The sequence below is a fragment of the Strix uralensis genome, chromosome 5 (genome assembly GCF_047716275.1).
Source record: "Strix uralensis isolate ZFMK-TIS-50842 chromosome 5, bStrUra1, whole genome shotgun sequence".
Classification (NCBI taxonomy): domain Eukaryota; kingdom Metazoa; phylum Chordata; class Aves; order Strigiformes; family Strigidae; genus Strix; species Strix uralensis.
Window position 1 is genome coordinate 59371361 of NC_133976.1, and position 23396 is coordinate 59394756.

At 50.7% G+C, this 23396-nt stretch overlaps 2 protein-coding genes across 3 annotated transcripts; both read left to right on the plus strand.

Moving 5' to 3' along the window:
* The first annotated feature begins 4874 nt into the window (after positions 1 to 4874).
* EIF3D (eukaryotic translation initiation factor 3 subunit D) lies at positions 4875 to 12628 on the plus strand. 2 transcript variants are annotated; one of them, XM_074871269.1, is made up of 15 exons: positions 4875 to 4993; positions 5374 to 5507; positions 5840 to 5885; positions 6278 to 6414; positions 6515 to 6600; positions 7086 to 7158; positions 7292 to 7407; positions 7610 to 7742; positions 8349 to 8496; positions 8745 to 8875; positions 9329 to 9414; positions 9640 to 9769; positions 10255 to 10397; positions 11192 to 11472; positions 12460 to 12628. In XM_074871269.1, exons 2-15 carry the CDS (start codon positions 5385 to 5387, stop codon positions 12471 to 12473), a joined length of 1647 nt encoding a protein of 548 aa, XP_074727370.1. In that variant the 5' UTR covers positions 4875 to 4993; positions 5374 to 5384; the 3' UTR covers positions 12474 to 12628. The 2 variants fall into 2 exon arrangements, with proteins under 2 accessions (XP_074727370.1, XP_074727371.1); XM_074871270.1 differs by having other exon boundaries at positions 7295 to 7407.
* A 187-nt stretch (positions 12629 to 12815) lies between these two features.
* FOXRED2 (FAD dependent oxidoreductase domain containing 2) lies at positions 12816 to 22061 on the plus strand. Its single transcript, XM_074871272.1, has 9 exons — positions 12816 to 12982; positions 13546 to 14091; positions 15570 to 15821; positions 16305 to 16574; positions 17305 to 17471; positions 18128 to 18293; positions 18808 to 19049; positions 19942 to 20112; positions 20818 to 22061. Exons 2-9 carry the CDS (start codon positions 13568 to 13570, stop codon positions 21081 to 21083), a joined length of 2058 nt encoding a protein of 685 aa, XP_074727373.1. The 5' UTR covers positions 12816 to 12982; positions 13546 to 13567; the 3' UTR covers positions 21084 to 22061.
* The last annotated feature ends 1335 nt before the right edge of the window (positions 22062 to 23396 follow it).

The following is a 23396-nucleotide window of genomic DNA, read 5'->3' on the forward strand; positions in this document are numbered from 1 at the left end:
AGCAGGGATTTGCAGCTCAGCCTATGGACTCCCAAGCTCATACCCCAGCCACTGCACCAGCCTTCCTCTCCTTCTGCAGGCTCGGAGCCAGCAGGGATGCTGCCGGTGCCAGCTGCTCTAATTGAGCTTTTCAGAATAAACTTGTGGAATTAGCCTGTTGGCTGCTGGGATAAAATCCAGCGCTGAGTGCAGATCAAAGGAGGCAATCTTGCTGACAGTTTGTGGGGAGACAGACGGACCCAGGCTTCTTCTACAGCTCTGGAAAGGGCAGTGTTCAGCAGCCAAGGATGAGGACAGAGCGTGATACACGCTGACTCTTCAACGATACATGTGATCCAGGCCCTACAGAAGCCTTGGGAGAGCTTTGACACTGGTGATAAAATCAGTCAAAGTCAGGCAACAGACAGCACTAATTCAGAGAAAGACAATTTTTGAGTGCGCCATAAATTTGTGGTTTTTCCTGGTAGCATGGAAGGAGCAGACAATGCAACGCCAGGCTCTGAGCCCAGCCTACAGAGGCAACATGGTTTGAGACAGGGAAGCCTGCCCTTGCCAGGTTTCTGTCTGCCCTTGAGGGCGAGACAGTCCAGCCCACCAGCCACAGGGAGAGCTCAGCATGGCAGGATGAGGAAGAGGGAGAAAGCCACACAGTGAAAGCACTATCTGCTACCAAGAATAATAAACTCAGCACATTCCCTGTGTGGACCTCACTGTATGGACATGGCTGGTCTGAACACATGCAGCAAATCTGCCAGGTGCCACCTGCTCCCAGCCCCCCTAGACTGCACAGACAGCAAATTAAAAATCAGATTCACAGCACATGCCCAGTAAAGTTGCTTTATGGCCATTTTTCCAGGGTTCCTGAAAATCCAATCAAGCATTTCCCTGAAAAAGCTGGCAAGCAACTGCCCCGTGAGAAAGGGAAGTTTACAGTTCAGCCCCCAGGGCACCCGGGAGAGGGATGAAGGCGCTGGAAAGAAGGCCTCGTATCACAGTGAAGCACCTGGCCTGGGAGAACAGCAGACTGAGAAGGCAGACAAAAATGCAGTGGGAAAGATGGGATGTGGAGAAGAAAGCCAGAGAAGGATGGAGGGCTTCCCAGCCTGTGAACACCAGCATAAGCCAGTTCATATGTGGCCAAGGTTGGTTGCAACGAGAGCCCAGGAGCCAGCAGTGAGTTTTGCTGCTTTAAAGACAACAACGATGACTTCAGGAGAAGAGCCTGACCTGAAGAGGCGTGTAAACATCAGACTTCTCTGCAAGGGGACAGCGTTAAGGCTGAAGACTATTTTCTTTGGTTTCTGGGTTTGTCAATAAGCTCAGGGCAGTGGGACAAAGCATATGGCACAAGCATATGGTGTGTTTGTAGTTTACTGAGGAAAAAGAACCCAACTGGCTATTTTTGGTGCGTTTGTTGTAAGAATTAGAAAAGGAACTACTGGAAAATAGTGTTTTGATGTAAACATTAGTCTTCCAATCCTCAGCTGCTTCTCTGAATGGAAGTACAGTCACACAAGCTGGAAAGCAACCTTTGTCTTAAGGCTTTCCAAGGCATCTTCAGTCAGGGCAGAGGTGATCTATTTTCTAGGAAAGGCCCCTAACAGGTTGGAAGCTTGCACTTGCTTTCTTTCATTTAAACCTAGCAAACCTCTGGTAACACTGCCTGAGCTCCTCACGCAGCAGGAGGAGGCTGCTGCTCAACACAGAGCCAGCTCACAGAGCGACAGCTCTCCAACAAGCCCCAAACCACAGTGGAGGCTGATGGTGGTGAAGGTCTTGGTCTGGACAGTCACGGTGCTGAAATCAGCGCCTCTGTTATGGATCTGCTAACACCAGCACAGAGCGCAAAAACAGAGAAGTGGGAGACAAGAACAGAAAACGAGATGGGAGCAATTTATCGTGGCTGTTCTCATGAGCATCTTCCAGGGAAGAGTGATTAGACTTATTAACTGATTAAGTGATTAATTAACTGATGAACCAAAATTATGGATCAAGGATCAAATGATTGCAAGCAAGTATATTTTGAATACTTTTCCGGGAAACGACGTATCTCACGTGCCTTTAATGAAAGCTAGAGGCCAGGCAGCAAACCATTTGCAGCAGCGGTACTCGGGATCAGCAAGACGGGGTGAGAGGCGCACGCAGCTGCAGCACCCCGGCCACAGCACAGCACAGGAGATGGGACGTGGAGTGTCTGGCGTGAAGCAGGAAGTGAGGCAGACCCACTGCCTCCCCTCTTCTAGTGAATTTGACCTAAATGTCAAAATCTCACAAACCTCACCCGCTTCAAGACTGGATTTTTTCCTAGAACCTTTCTTCCCCTTGATAAGAAACTGGAAGGTTACGTCCGTGCCCAGAGGAGCATTTATCCCACACGTGCTCTCTTCTCTGACCCATGCCTATACCCAGCTCTGTCCCCAGAAAAGGTAATTTGACGGGCTAAGCCCAAACTGCACATGATCTGTCATCTCTGGGAGACAGCAGCAGCATTATAGTCTCTTGTAACCACCTCACGCAGGCCTGGGTGCAAACAGGAAACCGTGGAAAGAAAAGGACTTTGGTTTATCAGTCTATTTGTCATTGCTTCTCTTCATTCATTGCTTAGTCGAGTTTTCTCTTCAGAAGTTCTTGCTCTTTTTATCACCACCTCCTAAGCAGCCAGCTCCTCTGAGCCCATTCAGCCCATTGCCCAGGCTCAGGAAGGTGAGGGACAGGCACAGAAGGGGTTACCTGGAGCTGGGATCGCACCAAGCCACCGCCAGCAACCGGAGAAGCAGTTCCAGATCTAATGATGTTTGTCTCCAAAAAGGCTGTTTAGGTCAGACAGTTACAAATTGTATTTTATAAACTGTATTTCTATAAGTGGATTTTTTCACTAGCGGGGAAAAGTGCTTTAATAATCCCACTTCTGATTAATGGCAGGGTGTCTTGGCAAAGCAAAGACTGCTGCAGCTTCAGTTTTCTCAAGGAGGAACTACAAGTGGTAAATAAAGAAGAAAATGCACACGGCCCTGCCTGGAAAATATTGATCTAGACTCTTCTTAGGTAAAAGATACCCAGCAAAATTCTCTAAAGAGTTAGTTTTTAGCCTGTGAGCTGTAGAGATCTGTAAACTGGATCCTGCTCTTTTTACAGGTAGAGAAAACTTCAATCACTCTGGCATGTGAACATCTGACATATAGTGATTTATTGCCCTCACTCCTTAAGAAGTACTATCCCAATGACAGACACAGGGATCTGAGGCACACACTGTAGTAAATCACTGGTTCACGGTCTCCTAGAGAGGCTGTAGGGCTGAATCCTAACGTCCAGTCCTACACCTCCCCTTCAGCAGGTCAAGGAAAGCCATCAGGGACAATGCAAAACCTTGAATACCACATTGTGAATACAGCAAGTGCAACTGCAATTACCATTCTTCGCACATCTCTACCTCTCAAAGTCAAGTGTTTTTTCACAACCTCTAAAACACAAAGTCAGTTGAATGATCATACAACTACTACCTGAAAAGTACCTGCTTTTCTACAAAACCATTGCATCATTTGGAACATATTTTTATTTCAAGAGGCTGTGTGAGAAAATTAAGTCATGCATTAAGTCATATTTCCTGTCCTGACATGTTGCTTTATTGATACGCTTCTTGTCCAGAGCTCTCTAAGTCTGTTCTCTATCAAAGTCATGTATCTCTTAACTTCTATCTCCATTTTTATCTGTGAAAAACAGGAATTTACGTACCAAATTTGACAGTAACTCCATCTCCCGTCTGTAGAGCAACCTAGCACAACCAGACAGGGACTGCACACTAGTAGTTAAAACCTTATTTTGCTAAGCTGAGGATCAGTATTCTTCTGATACATTATTTTAGGCCAGATAGTTTGAATTCCAGTTGTTCCAAAGAGCAAAAACCTATTATTGAGATTGGGCAGTCCTTTGTGTGGTCATGAAGCCCAGGTTATCGTCATGAGAGTAGAGAATAGGAAGAAATTTGTTAGACAACCTATCCCATCCTTTTGCTATCAGGCAAGTCATTTACACCAAAACTGTTCCCAACAGACATTTGCCTACTGTAGGCTTAAATATTTCCACTAAAAGAAGTTCCACATTTCTAGTAAGTTTAATTACCATTACCACTGGGTAAGGTATTTCTGACACCTCACCGTTGTTTGTTTGAGCTGCCATGCTCTGCCACACTTTCAGCAGACAGAGAAGATAATGTTTTCTTCCTCTTTATGACAGCCAGGTACAAACTGAATGGTTTTGTCATGTGTCACCTCAGGTTTTCTACTTGAAAGCCAAACCCAAGCTTTGTAATCGATGGGGCCAATTTACTATCATTAACATCACTCTCTTTCCACGCCTACACAGTTTTGTTGTTAAGTGCTAATTAAGATGGAGCGAAATCTCGGTAAATAATAGCATCATGACAGAAGGCACAACAAAACGGGAGACAAACCAACTCGACCCGGGCACAGGCCACACGGAACACAGCTTCATGGCGTGCATGGGCCCCTACGCCCTCCCCACCGCGCCAGCACCCCGCGGCCTCAGCAGCAGGGACAGGCGACTCCAATGCCTCGGCCACGAAGCCGAACACGTAAAGAAACTCCGGCTGCCATGAATGCCGTGGCCAGAGGACGAGGCACGGCCACCGCCGCCGCCGCCCTCGGCCCGGGCCCTGCGGCCGCTTAGCCAGCGGCGGGATGGACCATAGAGACGCTGGTGTGCACCTGCGCGAGCCGCCGCTCTCCCAGCCCGGCCCTCCCGCAGCGTTATGGCCGTGACGTACTTCGTACTCTAGGGGGGCGCTTTACGGCAGCCGCGCTCCACTCCTTTTAGTGTTTTGTGGGGTTTTTTTAATTTTACGACAGCGGTGCTTGGCGGCGCTGGTGTCGCGCGGCGCTGACGCGAAAGGGGCAGGCCGGGGGTGCGCGCGGCCTCTTTCCTCGCCCGCCGCCACCGTATCCGCTGTCATCGGGGCTGTGACGGGGTAGTGCAGGTGAGGAGGCCGCTGGGGCTGCTCCGGGGGCAGCCTCCGGTCCTACTGCCGCTCGCCCGCGGGCATCGGGACCCCCGGCCCCGCCCCGGCGCAGCCCTCGGTTCCGGTGGGGGCCGGGTCCCCACCCCTCCCCCTACACACACACGGTGGCAGCGGTGACCGGGACTCCCCGTCTCGCCCCGGCCGTTCCCCTCGGTGCGGGCCCGGCTGGCGGAGGGGGTCTCCCCGCCCTCCCCTCGTGGTGGTACCGCGCCTGGCCTGCGCCGGGGCAAGGCCGCGGTCCCCGGTGCCCCACTGCAGCGGGTGTCACGGCGTGCGACGGGGTTCGCCGTGCGGCAGCTGAGGGTTTGGGATTTTTTTTCCTTTTTCCTTCCTTCTAGAAGTTTAAGAAATGGCGAAGTTTGTGACACCTGTGATCCAGGACAATCCCTCCGGCTGGGGCCCGTGTGCCGTCCCCGAGCAGTTCAGGGACATGCCCTACCAGCCCTTCAGTAAAGGAGACCGCCTCGGAAAGGTATTTTCATCGTGCCACGGCGGATTGGGCTGCTGCTGAACGAGCCTTGTGTGCCTTCTGGCATCCCACCTCTGCACGCTGCCACTGGTCTTTGCTTTTTATTACCATGGCTGCTTGTCTGGCATGCTTTGCAGTGCGTCCTAGCGCATAGCACAGTTCTGAACAATTAGCAGGGCTGGCAAGTGAACTTGAGAGTTTAAAAGTATTAATTCTGAAGCATACAGCAGTGTTTGCTTCTGTTGCTTGAAGTCCTGCAGATAGAAAGTCGGAGGTGGTGGGGGGAAGTGTCATGTTAATACTCACTTATTTTGACTCTTTATGCTTGTCCTCAGGTGGCTGATTGGACAGGAGCCACGTATCAGGATAAAAGATATACAAGTATGTGTTGTCTGGTGGCTCTTCCTGTGGTTTGTTTCCTAAATTTTTCTTCAAGCAGCATTCCTGCTTTTATGTCTCACACCCACTCTGGTGGTTACCTGCGCACCTCAGCAAGAGAGGCTTCTTAAATTACGAAGCGGGCCTCACCCCTGGGAGAGCTCTGTTGGGCTCTCCCTGTACTTAGGGCTTACTCCTGATTTTTGTACTGCTTTATGATTAGGGATTTTCAGGGAGGCATGGAGGGGAAGAAAACATGCTGGTGTATAGCAGGAGTGCCGGTTTATGCATCAGACTTAGGTGAAGGCAGTTGGAGGGAATTTTGGGGGAGGAGGCAAAGTGTCAGGGTCCTTTTTCTAGAAGCTTGGTGTCAAGATGCTTTGTTTTGTTTCCAGACAAGTACTCATCGCAGTTTGGTGGCGGAAGTCAATATGCATATTTCCACGAGGAGGATGAGACTAGCTTCCAGCTGGTGGATACAGCACGAACGCAGAAAACAGCGTACCAGAGAAATCGTATGCGATTTGCACAGGTAGTGTATTTTCAGAAACAGGCTCAAAGGAGAGCTTCAGCAGCACAGAATTACTTTGCAGCTAAAATGTTATTTTTTTTTCTTTCCTTCGTGTCTGCAGAGGAACCTTCGGAGAGACAAGGACCGTCGGAACATGCTGCAGTTCAGCATGCAGACACTGCCAAAGAGTGCCAAGCAGAAGGAGAGGTAGGCTGCAGATACAAGCATACCGTACTTGGGTTGGAGTGTGTGAACATACTGTTGATAAATGTATGACATTAGTGTAACAGAACCCACTAGAGCAAACAGTCAGCAAAGAAGAATTTCAGGATATTTCAAGTTTGATGTTGTGCTGATGTCAGCAGAAGTTACAGGCATGGGTTTCAAACAGCTATCTAAGAATTTAGAAGAATTTTTGAATCGTACTTAGAAAGTAAGCATGGCAGTTTAAAGCGGAGCATACGCTTGTCTGAAAACTGCGTTGCAATCTTTAGAGATTAAAATATTTAAAGAGCTGACAGAGCTTTTAATGCCTCGGACATCTTGATCAACAGATGGCTCAGCAAATGTTTCGGCGGCTTGGTGCCTAAAAGCATTGCTCCTCTGGTGGTAATTTGGAAGCGTAGGAATGGTTGTGGCACATAGGAATTGAGAACTTGTCTTCAAGACTTTTCTCACATTTGCCATTTTAGAGATCGTCTGCGCCTACAAAAGAAGTTTCAGAAGCAGTTTGGAGTGAGGCAGAAATGGGACCAAAAATCACAGGTAAACCAGCAAGCTCTCCGCCCCATGTGTTGGTTCAGTTTTTCTGGCTGCCCTCACAGAGCAACTCCTCTTGCACAAATCCTGATGTGCTCTGTCTCCATTTCTCTTACCTGTCCTACCTCTGGCTGCGCAGCAGAAGCCTCGTGACTCCTCTGTTGAAGTTCGCAGTGATTGGGAGGTGAAAGAAGAGATGGATTTCCCTCGGCTGATGAAGATGCGCTACCTGGAGGTGTCTGAGCCACAGGACATGTGAGTTCCTAAAACAGCTGTTTGTTTGCTTCCTGAACTGACCAGATTTTTGGAAAGCAGGAGGGCAAGATGTTCTCTTTGAGGTACCCAAAGCAGGGAGACGGGTAATGGAATGCTCAACAGGCCCCTCGGTCCTGTGCGGTTTGTGGGTGGTGGTATCTGTAGTGAGGATATCAAGATGGTCCTCCTCTTACCTCTGCAGAGAGTGCTGTGGAGCCCTAGAATATTATGACAAAGCTTTTGACCGCATTACAACAAGGAATGAGAAACTACTGAGGAGCATTAAGCGCATCTTCCATACCGTCACTACTACTGATGACCCAGTTATCCGAAAGGTACGTTTACTGGTTTGTAAAACCCAGTAGTGTGTTTCTCAGTGCATGCTGTTAGAAACCAGCTGTCACTGTCAGACCAAAGTTAAGAGAAGGGCAGAAACATTCCAGATCCCTAAGCTTGCAAAGGGAAAGAAGCATCAGCTGGTATTCTTAGGTCTAAGGCAGAGCTAGATTAATGCAAAACTACTAGCCAAGGAAAAGCTGTCATTCTGGAAAGGCAAACAGACTGGTAGTACTTGAGCTATGTTGGGAAAGAAACTTTGGTGTCAGAGACCTGGTTCTTAAGGTTTCTGCTTTTGGAGATCAGGAAGACTTGGAGATGTCTCTCTGTAACCTGATCCGCAATAAGGAGCCCTGCCTTTTCCCAACAGAATTAACATTTTGTAATAGGTTGCTTACTTCTTCCTTGTTTGGGTGAGGGTGGGACTGGATTGCTGAGTAGTACCTCACGCTTTGTCTAGCAGTTGATGGTGTACCTACCAGTCTAGCTTCCTTAGCATGGGAGAAGAAATTAATGATCTGGTTCGCTAACACTGCTCATCCTGGCTGAAGAAGGGGTGGCTGTTTTTACTGCTGAAACACAGTTTTCTCATCCTGTATCCATAGCTGGCCAAGACCCAAGGGAATGTGTTTGCCACAGATGCCATCCTGGCCACACTGATGAGCTGCACTCGCTCTGTCTATTCCTGGGACATCATTGTCCAGAGAGTTGGATCCAAGCTTTTCTTTGACAAGAGGGACAATTCAGATTTTGGTGAGGAAAAGTCCTGAAAGAAATTTCTGTCACAGTAGCTAAAGGGCCTAATTTTCTTTATGCTTTTTTGAGTTTATTCTGTGTCTCAGTCTCCAGACTGAGACCCCTGGAACAACCTGGTTACTGCAGTATGCTTGCTAGTTGTGGGGGTAACTTCAGTATTGGTCTGCTCCAGTGTGGGGCTAGAGACTCACTGAAGCTGACGTACTCTCCCAAGTATAACCACTTGTGTCTGGTTTTCTTCACAGACCTCCTGACAGTGAGTGAAACAGCCAATGAACCACCACAGGAAGAGGGCAACTCTTTTAATTCTCCACGCAACCTTGCCATGGAAGCTACCTACATCAATCATAACTTCTCACAGCAGTGTCTGAGGATGGTACGGTTGAGCAGTGCTGTGTAGTAGGGTCTGTGTTTCGGAGAGTCTCAAGAAGAGAGTTCATTACGGTTGCTTTAATACAGCACAGAAGCGTTTTGATTGACAGAGCCATGTTATGCTGATGTTCTTTCAGTTTTGAAAGAGGTGGGATAACCTCTGGTGAGCAGTGTGACTTTCTTGTAGAAAGATTTTCATCTTTATTCCACAAAGAAGAAATCTCAGTCCCATTGGTGAAGTAGGCAGGCTTCTGAGTACACTTAGTGAAGCTGAAGTGCCAGTAGAAGTACTGTTTACAGCAAAGTGACTAATGTGAAGATGAGGCTTCTTAGCTGTCTTGGTATTTTAGTGTTTGTAAGGAAAATTAGCTACTGTTGCTGTAAGAGAGTATTCATGCAGTGGGGGAAAGATCACTCAGGTTTTTCTCCTAATGTGCGCTTTTGTTTTCTTCTGCAGGGAAAGGAGAAATACAAGTTTCCCAACCCAAACCCTTTTGTGGAGGATGACATGGATAAAAACGAAGTAGCTTCTGTTGCATACAGGTATGTTGATCTCTTTCCGCCCAAGTTTGTCAAGGGTGCAGGATGTCAGCGTGATACAGAGGCAAAACAAGTTAAAAGTGTTATTGATAGAAGCTTTACCATGAGGGGGATTCTTGAACATCCTAACAGTGAACAGATAGTGGGGGAAAGGATTTTGCTGAGTGCTTGCATGGATCTGGAAGAGAACAAGGGTCAGAAATAACTAGCTGGATTGTTTGTTGGCAGATACCGAAGGTGGAAGCTGGGAGATGATATAGATCTCATTGTCCGCTGTGAACATGATGGAGTGATGACAGGAGCTAATGGAGAAGTGTCATTCATCAACATCAAAACACTGAACGAGTGGGATTCCAGGGTGAGGAAGAACGGGATCCCAAAGCTAGCTCTAACTGTTTCACTGCTGCCTGACATGCCAGGTACAGCCAGCAAGATGAGACAAATATCTGGCAGTGTCCCCCAGGTGGCTACATTCCACCAAAGGAGTATAACTTTGGTGGACAAGCAGTGCTGATGGGATTCTCCCCCAGATGCGAGGTAGCTGGTTTGAACCCCCTTGTCCCTAGGTGATTGGCACAATAGCCAGTCTGTCCCCATGCTTCCCCTGTAAACTCTTCCCTCACAGACTTCCCTTCCTAACCAGTGTCCCAGATGTTGGCCAATTCCCGCTGTTTGCGTTTCTCCCTTTCCAGTGCAAGGGCTTTCCCTGTAGGTTGCTGTTCTCACTCCCTCATATGGTCTATAAGGGGTATAGAAGAAACTACCTTACGTGATGTCAAGATGGTTGAAGAGATGACTGCTGCTGGCTTGTTCAGTTGACCCTAGTTTTGATTCTCCTTTCAGTATTGCAATGGAGTAGACTGGCGCCAGAAGCTTGACTCTCAGAGAGGAGCTGTGATTGCCACAGAGCTGAAAAACAACAGCTACAAATTAGCCCGCTGGACATGTTGCGCGCTGCTGGCTGGATCAGAGTATCTTAAACTCGGGTAGGATGGGGTTTTCATACCAAGCATCTTTCAGGTGTGCATTTTCCATGATTTAACACAGTATATGTCAAAGTGAACCATTTGTAGAATGAGTAATCATAAAATTACCCCACATTTTGAGTGGCCAAGAGGAGAAGGCTTGCAGTGATCGCACCAGCTTTGGTGTAAGCTGCTTCCCCTCAGCATCAGGCTGATGTGCCCTGGGCTGTGATCTTGTGAGACCTCACACACGTGATGGACAGGCGACCTCTTGCAGCTCTCAGCCTGTTTGCCAAGACTGCCAACGAGAAATAAACACAGTGGCTGTGCTACCTGTCAGGAATGTGATTGAGATCCTCAGTGCCCCGTTACTGAAAAACTGGGTGGAGGGGAGGTATCACCCCAGCCCTTTTTGAACTGTCAGCTCAAAGTCAGTTGAGTCCGTGCTGTGAATAATGAACAAAAGGGATTTGTTAACTCGGTTCTGGTGGTTCTGCAATCCCAGGTTCCATCCTTGGATATGAGACTGATGCATTTGCATCTGTTTAATTCCAGACTCTGGGCTAATCATGCTATTGTTTCATTTTTATCTGTGGGACTAATTCTTCTGTATCTTATACCACCCCATCTGATTTGGGGTGGTAGAAGGATTCTGGGTACATTACTGATTGACAGCTTGTAGCCAGGAGACCCTCTTAGCTTTCAGCCCAGAAAACAAAACAAAGATGATCATGGTGCTTTTCTTGATGTTGTTCTTCTGCTGGCTGGTCTTAATCTCCTGATACCCCTCTGGTTTCTTCTTGCCCCCCCCCCAGGTATGTATCCCGTTACCACGTGAAGGACTCTGCCCGCCACGTGATCCTGGGCACGCAGCAGTTCAAGCCGAATGAGTTTGCCAGCCAGATTAACCTGAGCATAGAGAACGCCTGGGGCATCCTGCGATGTGTCATTGACATCTGCATGAAGCTGGATGAGGGGAAGTACCTCATCCTCAAGGACCCCAACAAGCAGGTGATCCGAATCTACAGCTTGCCTGATGGCACGTTTAGCTCTGATGAAGATGAGGAGGATGAGGAGGAAGAAGAGGAGGAGGAAGGTTTGTAGCATACTTGGCGATTTATGCTTTTAAGTGATCTACTGGTCTGGATGCAAAGGGGTGAACTGTGATGAAGACCAGATTGAAAGGGTGAGATCTGGCTAGTGCAATGGCAGGAGAGGAGTGAGGCTGGAGAATATGTGGTCCCCAGGATGGGACTTGGCGGCAGGAAAGGGGTGAGTGGCATTGGGAGCACTCAGTTGGAAGCAAAAAGAATTGAGAGTTGGAAATGCAGATGATGTACCTCTGTATGGAGATGGAGGGAGGACCGATTTTAGCAGGGGTGGGGGAGAAGACCCAGATCCAGAGCACCGAGTGGGAAAACAAAGCCTGCCAAGGAGCCCTTGGTTCAACAGCCTCAGGATGTGGGGGAGTGGGTGGGTGCTGATCTAAATTGGTGCTGGGATATATTTTTACTACATTTTTAGAAATGGGAGTGGCTAGAATACGACACATTTAAAATGTGTGGTGACCTAGTCTGATTGAGGTAACTGGGTCAAGTGACTCTTGAAGTTGAGCAGTTGTTAGTTGGTCAGAAAGGTGTTTTGGAGGATTGGTGGTGCCACAGTGGACAACTGCTGTCTTCGTTTTGCTGCCTAAAACCATCTGTGATCCCTGACGTGTGATCTGCATATGCTCTGTCGACAGTGGAAACAATTTGACATAGAGCTCTTGCTTCTGTGATATGAAAAACATCTTCTGGCTTTTTTTTTTTTCAGGCTGTAAACTTAGCCTGGCTGCTCTGATTTTCGTTAGGGAGATTTTAGGTTGCTGCGTAACTTGCTCAGGCATGTAAATTGTGTAATTCCAAATGACGTGTGTGTGGTCTTGGCTGAGAGGTTTGCAGGGGCTGGGGGGACAGGCACAATGAGGTGGGATCAGCCTCCCTGTGTGGGCATTTCCTTGACACAGGGTTTATTTTGGGGTTTGGGGTGGTTTTCTTTCCCCAGCTCTATTTACACCATTACTGTTTCTCTTTTCTTTCAGAGGAAGAGAGCTGAACCCTGCAGTGTGGTAGAGGGGGGCTGCAGGGCCTGGGCCCCCCTCACTTTCCCTGCCGGTGGAGGGGAGGACAGGCTCAGCCTTCCTACCCCACTGTTCTGCAAACAAACCGAGCAGGGGGAGAAAGCGGAATAAAGTTACTTGTGTTCAGTGACGTGGTCGTGTGTGTGTGCCGGGGCGGGGGGGGTGGGTAACGCCTGGGGCTGGGGCGCCGCAGCCGGTGTAGGAAGTCGCGGCCTCCGCTCCCCGTCCGCAGCTGCCCCTTTAAGCGCCCCGCCCCGCCCCGCCTCTCCCGGGCACGTGGTACGCGCGCGGCGGCGTCATGGTGCTGCCGGCGGGAAGCGACGGCGGCGTCACGTGATGCGGGCGCGGGGCGGTGGCTGGGCGCGGGGCGTGCGCCTCCCCCACGCTCGCCCCTCGGCGGGCAGCCGCGCTGTCCCGCCCCCACCCGCGCGCGTGTCCCCGTGCGGCGCGGCAGGAGGGGAGCGCCGCCAGCTCCACGGTGCAGGTGCGGCCGCTGGCGGGGCCGGGCCGGCCGGCTCGCGGTGCTCCCCCCCCCCCCCCCCGCCCCCCCCCCTCGCCAGCTGCGCCGCGCGTCACGTGCGGAGCCTCGCGGCCGCCGGCCACACCCCACACGCCATTGGGCGGGGGCGGGGGGCATCGGGGCCGAGACAGGTGCCTATTGGCGAGGGCAGCGCGGGGTACCCCATCTCCCATTGGCTGAGGGGCTTTCACCTCGCTTTCCCACTGGCTGTTGGGGCACAGAGGCACTGTGGGGGCCCCGCCTTCCCACCTGCTGGCCCCAGGCTCTGCTGTGGGCTCGGGCCGGGGCCCTGTGTGCCCATTGGCTGGAAGGCCTGGGGTCCTTTTGCGATTGGCTGGCAGAGGGAGGGGGGCCCTGCCCCGACAGCCAGCGCCCTGACCTGGGGCCCTGAGGGGCGGTTGTGGCACCATGGTGGCTGGGCCTGGGCAGGCAGGGCCTGGCCAGCCTGTGGGCCTCTTACGGGGAGGCCTCCGCCTACCAGAGCTGCTTCTCCCAGGGTGACCCCTCCCTGGTCCTCTCCCCTGCAGGGGCAGCCATCCCGGTCCCACCATGGCCCCAGCAGTCTGCGGGATGCTTCTGGGGCTGACCTTGTACACTGGCCACCTGTGTGCGGTGAGTGCTGCTGCTTTCCTCTACCATGACTACTGCGTCATTGGGGCCGGCCCTTCGGGCTTGCAGGCGGCCTATTTCCTCCAGCGAGCTGGCCGGGACTACGTCATCTTCGAGCGGAGCCACGCTCCCGGCAGCTTCTTCGCCCTCTACCCTCGCCATCGCAAGCTCATCAGCATCAACAAGCGTTACACGGGCAAATCCAACAGCGAGTTCAACCTCCGCCATGACTGGAACTCGCTCCTCAGCCACGACCGCCGACTGCTTTTCCGACGCTACTCCCGCGACTTCTTCCCTGACGCTGACGCGATGGTGCGTTACCTGGAGGACTTTGCTTCCCTGCTGAAGCTGCGAGTTCAGTACAACACGGCCATCATACACGTGATGCTGGAGAAAGACAGACAGGCCTGGAACGGCCACTACTTCCTCCTGACTGACCAGGACAGGCAGAACTACAAGTGCAGGTAATGGGTGAACCCGGGGCTAGCCACGCTGCTCTCCACAGGCATCTTCAGTGTCACAAAATCGCAGAATAAGTTTGGTTGGAAGAGACCCGTAAGGGTCATTTTGTCCAAGCCCCCTGCCCAAAGCAGGGCCAGTGATGTCAGGTTGCTCAGAGCCTTGCGCTATTGAGGCATGAGTATCTCCAGGGATGGAGATTTCACAGCCTCTTAGAGCCTTAACCACTGTCACAGGGGAAAAACATTTTGCAGGGCTCAGCGGGGTGGGTGGGTGGAATAACTGCTCCTGGGAAAGCGTTGCCTTTTGCGAGCAATGTTATGACTTCGCTGAGGAGCTGACAGGGCAGACACGAACTGGATGCGATTACCATCACCACAGGTTCCATCCTTGATAAGTAAGCTTGAAATCACTTTTGTTTTATCACTAGATGATTGCTCTCTGTGAAAAAAGTAACTTAGTCGTACTTCTTGTAGCCACTGCTGCCTTTATTACAAACTCAAGTGAGTCAGTGCAGAGACACCTCACTTCTGTTAACCCACATGTGCTTAGAAGTATGCCCCAGCCAAACTGAAGCCCTGGGCTAGCACAGAGCTGGCAGGGGGGAACCAGAGGAAAGTGGGGCTGCTGCAGTAGAGGGAGCCGACTGTGAGAAATAACCCTCAAGGCTGCTGGTCCCTCAGTTCCTCTTCCCCTTGTCATACTTATGCATGTGTAGCCCATACTGCCACTGAGCTACATTCATAAAAACCTAGAAGTTACTTGTGTGAACGTACGGAGTATATTTCTCACTTCTCCTGAGAAGTTCAGCTCTACAACAGCAGGTCGTGCTAGCTGTCACTTGGAGGTGTGCTGGCTGGCAAGCTTGGAGGGGACAGGAGGCAATCACAGACAGTCATGCACCGCAAGTGAGTTGCTCTCGGGAGCTGCATGAGCAGGGCTGGGCCAGCAGACAGTGCTGCTAGCTTCAGCTGCCTGGTGTTTCCATCTAAGTCACAAAAATTTTCCTAAGGTACAAGTAAAAGTTCTTATGGAGAGATGTAAAAAGATTACTGTACTTAATTTTGGTGTTAACAATTAGGGATGTTGCTAACATGTTTTTAGGACTAGGAGTTACATTTTAAAATATCAAAACCATTTTCTATCCCTCTTAAAAATTACTTTTGTTCTGCTGTACTAAAAGGCAACACAAATTTTAAATCAAAGTAATTTTTTATGCAACATACAATCAACCTGTGAAACTTTAGTATTATATATATCGTCAGTGAGTACATAGGAGTAGTACTTGCATATTCATGAACAACGGAAGGAGAGATATATGTACACCACCCACACTGACATTTGCTATATATAAAGATGTTCCTAGTCATCTTTGTTGGCCTGAGGGTAGGGAAGAGAGGAGCAGGTTATTAGGTGAAGTTGGGGCGAGGCGGCCCTGTTCCTATAATTCAGGCATTCCCTAGTGCTATCCCTGTTTTTGCAGCTCTTTGTTGGTCGCCACTGGGACATGGGTCCCCAACGTGGTAAACTTTCCTGGCTCAGAATATGTCGAGGGTTACGAGACTGTGTCCATCAACCCGGAGGATTTTGCTGGCCAAACTGTGTTGATCTTGGGCCGAGGGAACTCAGCCTTTGAGACAGCAGAGAACATTCTGGGTGTCACGAATTTCATCCACATGGTGAGCCGGTCCCGCGTGCGCCTTTCATGGGCCACCCACTACGTCGGGGATCTGAGGTAGGAAACCGCTGCTTTTCCTCTTTCTAATACAGCTGGAGTACAAACAAGAAGAATCGCTTCTTGCCCAGGAGATGAGCCAGACTGACACAGGAGGTGCTGTGGTCCTGGGGGCTGCAGAGGAAACATGAGGCTTTCTCTCTTTAGGTCCTTGATTTAAAGCAGTCCAGGTTGCAGTTGTTGAACACAGGAGCTAGATGAGAGTGCTTCAGGGTCTGTGTGAAATAGGGAAACGTCCCCTTGGAAACTATCATTAAAAAGTGCTGGCTCCCAAGTCGTTTCTTTGCTTGCAATCACAGAGGAGAGCTGAGAGGTTGACTACATTTTGCAAGAGCAGCGAGGCTGTGTTACCTGTGCTGTTCCTGTGAGCCCTGAGGCTCTGGGGATAACCTTTGTACTGAAGTGAAGTGTGGGATCCCTGGTAAAGGCGTCCCGTTTTCAGCAGCTGAGACAGCCCTTCTTACATTCTCCTTTTTTTCACAGAGCAATTAACAATGGCTTGCTGGACACCTACCAGCTGAAGTCTCTGGATGGGCTTCTGGAGGGTGACCTGGAAGATCTGGCTATTGTCAAGGACAAGAAAGGGAAGCTGCACATCACGCTCCGGTTCTACCTGGAGAACAGGAACACCAGCGGAGGCATCGATTCCATCACCCTCCCACAGGATGAACTGGATAATTTTGCCACCCGCGCACCTTATGACCGTGTCATCCGCTGCCTGGGCTGGAAGTTTGACTTCTCTATCTACAACAGGTGAGGGAGAACCAGGGTCTCCAGGGAAGCAGGTATTTAGAGTAAAGGGCCTGAGTAGGGAGGAGAGGGAAGGGCAGGTCGTCTCCTGGCAGCACTGCCTGGACCTCCACGTGCTCTGAGCTACCTGGTGCTGCACAGTCCTTTGTTTACCCTGCAGCTGTGGCCGTGTCCCAGTGGGAACGTGTGTGCCACTGTCCTCTGACCAACAGGCTCTAGGGCTGAGCAGATGGCAGTGTTGGGACACAAATGGCACATGGGTGACACAGAAAAACTTGTGCATTTAGAACTTAACATCCTGACCTGCCAGATCACATGGAGAAGGCTAGCAATGTTTTTGTGTTTTGCAGGTTTTTTTGGAATGAGGATGGTACAGGTACAGATCACTACAGAAAGGTTTTGTCCGCTTCTTTTCCTCTGAGGACACAAACTTCACTCCACCTTGGTTTGTCTCCTAGTACATCCTGCAGTTGAAAATGATACTACTAACTTCACTGTCTTCCAGAATTCACTGTCAGTGGCTCAGGCTGGAATTTGATCTTGTCCAGAGCTACCTTGAGATGAGCACCCCTGGCTTCTGGAAGATCCTCATTGTAGTAGTAAATCCCACTGAAGGCAGTGGGGACATGAAGCTGTGCAGTGGCTGCAACACAGTGTGTGCCTTATCAGAAACTGTTTTTATTTTTCCACCCCTGCCCTTCCTGACAGCCTGCTCTTCTCTTTTGCACATCAGATCCCTTAGAATGATGCCAGGAAAAGGGAATAAAAAGAAGTATCCTCAGATCAAACCCAGCTACGAGTCCAGAGGCACTCGGGGGCTCTTTGTTCTTGGCACTGCTAGCCATTCTGTTGACTTCAGGAAATCTGCTGGGGGATTCATCCATGGTTTCCGGTATACAAGTGAGTACTGGGGTGTACAGAAAGGGCAGAGGTGGGAATTGTTCTTCCCTTCGAAGGAACAATTGATAGCTTACTGCTGGAAAGAGATCACCCTTAGTCTTGTGCTGACACCAAGAACAACAAAACACAGCCAAGCTGCAGCTGCATTATCTGAAGTGGAAGAGAAGTGACTTGGGGTCATATCTGAAGTTTTTAGTTGTCTGTCTTTGTTTTGTCTTGTGTCTCTCTTGCCCATTGTCTCTTATTTATGTAACGCAATAGATTTCCGCCTGCCAGATGCTCTGCCTCGTGACAGGCTGTGGGTGAGAGGTCTGTGCTCTGGCGTTAAAACCCAGCGGCTTTGGGCAGTAGAGAGAATTTCTGTCTTATGTGTGTGTGCCCATCCTTATCATTAAAGGACTGCTCAGAAGTAATGAAACATCCCCAAGGACCCCCCGCCCCCTCACCAACCACTTAGCATCACATCAGCTTTCAGCGGGCATCTCCTCTGCAGTTCCTGGTGATTGGGGTGGGAGATCCTGAGCACGGATGAGCTGTAAAGCTTATTTATTGTGTCCTGCCAGTATCTGTGTGTGCCGCAGCAGAGCAATTGGATTTCTTAAAAGCATAACCTTGGATTTTTAAATAAGCTGTCTTTGTTTCTCTCAATGTTTTAGCTCGTGCAGTCCACCGCCTATTGGAAAACCGTCACCATGGTGTCCCCTGGCCATCCACAGTCTACCCTATTACACAGCTGACCAATTCCATCATCAAGCGGGTGAATGAAGCCTCAGGCCTCTACCAGATGTTCAGTGTTCTGGCTGACATCATACTGCTGAGAGAGTGAGTGAGTAATTATTCCCAGCACTGCATCGTTTCACTCCCTTTTCTTTACCCTTGCTTCCCATTGTGCCACCACACAAATGGCTCCGTTGCTGCTTAAGGACGTTACCATCACATAGGCAGCCACCTCAAAACCTGTACCACTGCCACAACTGGTGCCAGTATGCCTAATTCTGCCAATTACTTCTCTCTCTTAAAGGGCTGAAATGGTCCAGACCTTCCCTCTAGGCTCAGAGGTGTAGTACCCTTTTACTGTCTGTCCCCAGGGAAAAGCTTTCCTTGAGCAGTGCTAATGTAGAGAGGAATCCCATAACCCAGGAAAATAATGGAGTCTTGTAACAGTATCTGCAGCCTTCATAAGGTCTGTGTCAAGTTCAGCCCAGATCTGTCATGTCCAAAAATAATTACCATCTGATGGCTCTTTGGCATTAGCCTCGACCAGCTGAGGGGGTGTTGGATCCCAGCTGGCTTTTCTCTGGTGAAAAGGTCTGATGGTTGTGGTTGCAATTCACAGGAATGCCACAGCATTTGAATACCTGGAAGAGTACCCAGTTGGAGTCCTGGCCGAGCTGGAAATGCAGACGGGGAGAAAGGCTCCCAGTGGGCTGTTTGTCATCATCATGGAATATGGGAGGAATTTCTCTGGGGCTGACAAGGATGTCTTCTACTACAACCGTGCCGTGGGAGAGGCACAGCATGCCTGGCAGTCCAACTTTTTGCACCCTGTTATTTACTTTTACAAACACCTCCCAACAGGTAGGCTTTCCTGCCTCTCCCCACTAATTATCTGATGAGCGCAAAATGGAGAGAGATGAAGATATTTCAGAGCCAAAGAGGGGGGTGGGTACCTGAAGGCATTGCACACCCTTCTCCTCCACTTCCTTCATGTCCATCCTCTAGGGCATCTGCCACCACTGTGTGAGCTGAAAAAAAAGCTGGAAGTTGGCAAGAAGTTTCCATTGGTCAGACTGATACAGGGTGTGGGGTGGGGGGGGTTCTACCAGAGACTTCATATTTGAGAACAGGAACAAACAGGCGTGCTGAGAACTTCCCCATTCTCAAAGAGAGGAACGTTGCTTCCCTTTGGCTGGCACCCTGCATGTGTTTTGCAGAGTCCTGGCAGATGAGGCTGGGTTGTTCAGTGTTACCGCCAGAAGAACACTGCTCTCTGTGGCTGGCCCAGGTTTGAGAGGTCACGCAGAGATAGAGGCAGCCAAAGGCAAGGGTTTGGAGATGAGTGTTATACCCAGCAAACAAACACGCTCAGAATAGATTTCCTTGGGAAATGAGTGTGCTGAATCTTCATCTCCAAAAACCTAGGGTCAGGGTCCAGCCTGCCTTGTACAGAAAGAAGTGTGATGGGGTAGCATCATTAAAGCTTGAATGCAGCTCAGCCTGTCTGGCAGTCCCTGCCCAGGGGAAACAGGAGTGAAATGACAGGAAGTGCTGCAGGCAGGGACAAGGGGCAGCTGTGCAGTGGCAGGGCTGTTGAGAACAGAGCTAGTGGAGGGGATTGCAAATGAAAGTAAGGTAGGGATTAAAAGGTCAGGACAAAAGCTGAAACAGCTGTCCTAGCTGCTTTCCACTCCCCAAGCTCTTTTTAATGACATTTTGATACTGAGAGATTCCCTTAATTTTCTCTCGGCAGAGCGTGAGATGAGACTTCAGCACCCAGATTGGCCTCTCCCCCGCCCAGATGCCGTCCATCACATTGTGGAGGACTTTCTGACAGACTGGACAGCCCCTAATGCTCACATCCTGCCGCTGAGGCGTTTTTTGGAGAACTGCCTCAGCACTGACCTGCGCAATTTCTTCGCAGGTAATTTGAGCAAAGGGTCAAGGAGGGATGTGAGGGACAAGTGACAGGAGCAATCTCTTCTGAAAATAGCTGAGATCTCCCTGTGGCGAGCTGGTGGTCTCACCATCAGTCACACCTCTCTGATGCCATCCCCAGACAGTAAAAAGTGCCGGTGCTGTGTATGTTCCTAAATAGCCTTTGCTCTTGCTCATCACCAGAAGGAGACTGCCCCAGGGTGTGAGGTTGGGTTCAGTCCCTTTTCTAGCTGCAGCTTTCCTTCCTCCTCCATGATCTGAACGTTCCTTTGTGCCATTCGGTACCAGATCTCTTTTCATGTACTGATGATGGGATTGCTTTCCCATGGGAAATGGGAGTGCTGGGATGTGAGAGCTGGAGAGCCTCTGCTGCCTCCCTTCCTGGTCTGAAGACTGGTCTGGGAACCTCCTGCAGGAACCCCACATGGCACACAGAAGGAATCAAGTGGTTCGAAGAAGATGCCAGAGGGCTGCAAGCTCAATTCCAGCTCCTTTTCCTCTCAGAGTACAGACTGGAGATCCCACCCTGCACCTCCTGAGCTCTGCAGAATTAAGTCGATTACTCTGCTGCCATCCGGGGCAGGGTGCCGGCTGGGAAACCAGTTGCCTTCCCTCATCCTTTTTGCGTTTTGTTTTGAGTTTATGGGAATTTTTCTCTGCTGAGTCTGACTTTTGATCCTTTCCCCTGCAGAGTCCTGTTTCCTGTTTGCCTTCACCCATCAGAAGCTGCCTCCCTTCTGTCGGCAGGGGTACATGAGACTGCAAGGGCTCGTGGGGAGCGAGGGGCTCCGGCGCCACGCAGTAGAAGCTGGCCTGCTGGAGGATTACACTCTCACAGACTTTTTGGGCGACAGAACCCCTGACAACCACAAAGGGTCACAGGACCGTCTGCTGAGAGATCACATGATACCGGTTCGTCCACTGCAGCATCTTGTTAATGCCAAGGATGAGCTTTAACCTTTCTCACTCCACACTGAAACCTGTAGGTGCTGTTGTGACAATATTGTAACAGAGATCCACAGCAGGATTCTGTCCTCTCCCATGAACCTTTTTCATCCCCATGCCTTCCACTGATCATGAGTTGCCAAAGACCTGCTCAGATCTTGCTGTTACAAAGAGGACCAACGTGCTCTGAAGGATAAGCAAGGGGCCAAAATCCAGTGATGCTGAGGCTCCCCCGTTGTCCTTGCAGAGTTCAGAGTTGCCTGAAGGTGGTGTTTGTGTTTATCTCGCAGACCAATATCTGCAGTGACGTCCAGGGGTCACAGAAGAGAGTGCAGGAACGCCTAGGTAACTTAAAATGTCACGTCCCTCTTCAGAGGTGACCTGCTTGCACCCTCTGGCAGCCCGGTGCAAGCTCTCTGGTCCCTGGATGCCATACGCTGCATATACTTAAAAATTTGTTTGTGTGCCGAATCCCGAAGTGGTACTCCAGGCAAACTTCCTGGTATTTTTCCTGCATTTGAGGTAGGGCAGTTCAGAGTGGAGAGGGGTGTTTTTTAGTTACTGTATAGGTTGGATAATTTGTCATTTCCCGGAGAGCACTACAAGGGACACTTCCCTCCACGGAGGATGTGTAGCTTGCCTGGAACACAGAGACTTACGCTGAGTTCGGCTCCACTGTCCTCACGTTTTTCTTCTCCTGCACCAAGCAGCCTGAAAGGTTAGCCCCTGTCTTTTATAAAGCATGACCAATATTTCTCCTATTTGCACTATGTCCCATCAAGAAAGTTTTGGGTGGACTTTGATGTTGTTAAAATGCTTGTTCTCTATTTTATTCCCCTCCAGTCACCTTGAGATCTTACTGGCATTGACTGGGAGGCTGCTTGCACTTTATTGCTCCCTCTGTCAGCCACATGCATTTGTCCATCACCTCCCTGTGGGCTCCTTCCACAGCCCTGGAGCTGCAAAGCAAGAGCAATTTTTTGATCCTGACCTTATGATGTCCCTGTGATTTCTAGGAAATAGAGGGGGGGCAAGAGAGAACAGGCTTTTACTGCCACACGTGTTTTCCAACCCCTTAGCATCTAGAAAAATAAACCCCTCTGCACTTGTGCTTCCTGATACCCCAGACTGGGGGGGGGGGGGGGGCTGTACCTACATGTACCTAAAACTCCTCCAATCCTTCAAATTCAGCTGCTGTTTCTGTAAAGCTCCAGTTCCTACCACTCCTCTGCTTCATGCTAGGAGAGGCTGGGGAGCAGAAGAGGTGACAGATGAGTTCTTGCTCCTCTCTGGGAGTACTGGGCTACACTGGTGATGCTGCTGGAAGACCTTACATGTTCACGTGCAGCTGGAAAGGGCAATCACCTTCTCAGCTGGCGTTGATCACCGTCCTTCTGTGGGCTTTGCCCCCACTCCAAGGCCAGGCTGGGAACGGCTCTCATGGCCAATAGTTGTCTGGGTGGCGCCACTACTTGCTACATCCTTGGCACCACGGGCTTTTTATTTTGGGATTGTCCAGGGGAAGAAAAAGGCCTGTGACTGAATTGGGTTGAGTGGTTGTCACCAAGAGCCTGTTCCATTTGTTCCCTGTAGCGCCTCCCTGCTGTACCTACAGGCACATGCATTCTCCAGATGTTTCCTCTTCCATCCTCCCAATTCCGAGAACCGCAGACTGCACGTTTACAGTATATGAGTTGCCTTAAATGGTGATTCCCCTTCGAAAAGCAATGCATCTGAAAAAATGGCACCACTGACTCTGCTGGCACGCTCCACGCCTGTCTCCCAGGGCTGGAGCTGGTGACAAACCGCAGCGGCTTTGTTGCCGCTTGCTTCCAGCGGGTCCCGGGGATCCGCAACCCCACCCTGCGCGCGCCGCGGGACGAGCGTCGCCTGTTGAGCCTGGCTTCGGCAGGGCCCGGTTCCCTCGGGGGGCGCGAACGCCGGCTCCTCGTCATTTTCCACCGGGCACCGTGGTTAGAAAAGGCCGTGGGGGTGCGAGCTGGTCCCGGTGCCCCCCCCCCGCCCCGCTATGAGTGGTGCGGAAGGGAGGCAACCGCTGGCCGCAGGGCTGGGGGCGGTGAGGCTCTGTCCTCCGACCGGAGGGCGGAGGGCGCCGGGCGGGCCGGGCCAGGTCCCGCGGCACGGGCGGAAGCACCCAGGGCTCGCCCCACGTGACACGGCCCGCCAGCCCTTACGGGGCTTGAAGGACGGCCGGGGTGACCAGTCAGAGACCGGCGTTGCTCGCGGTGGCGGCCAATCGGCTGGGAGGGTGGCTGTGCCGTGGCTCGTAGCCTTCCTGTGGCGGCGGTCAATGAGCGCGCGGGT

What these genes read in the sequence shown, in the direction of transcription:
- EIF3D (XM_074871269.1), top strand. Translation starts at nt 5,385, where the DNA reads ATGGCGAAGTTTGTGACACCTGTGATCCAGGACAATCCCTCCGGCTGG. An exon ending in AAGGAGACCGCCTCGGAAAG is followed by an intron (nt 5,508 to 5,839) that starts GTATTTTCATCG and finishes GCTTGTCCTCAG; the next exon opens with GTGGCTGATTGGACAGGAGC. An exon ending in GTGTCTGAGCCACAGGACAT is followed by an intron (nt 7,408 to 7,609) that starts GTGAGTTCCTAA and finishes TTACCTCTGCAG; the next exon opens with AGAGTGCTGTGGAGCCCTAG.
- FOXRED2 (XM_074871272.1), top strand. Translation starts at nt 13,568, where the DNA reads ATGGCCCCAGCAGTCTGCGGGATGCTTCTGGGGCTGACCTTGTACACT. An exon ending in GACATCATACTGCTGAGAGA is followed by an intron (nt 18,294 to 18,807) that starts GTGAGTGAGTAA and finishes TGCAATTCACAG; the next exon opens with GAATGCCACAGCATTTGAAT. An exon ending in CCTGCGCAATTTCTTCGCAG is followed by an intron (nt 20,113 to 20,817) that starts GTAATTTGAGCA and finishes TTTCCCCTGCAG; the next exon opens with AGTCCTGTTTCCTGTTTGCC.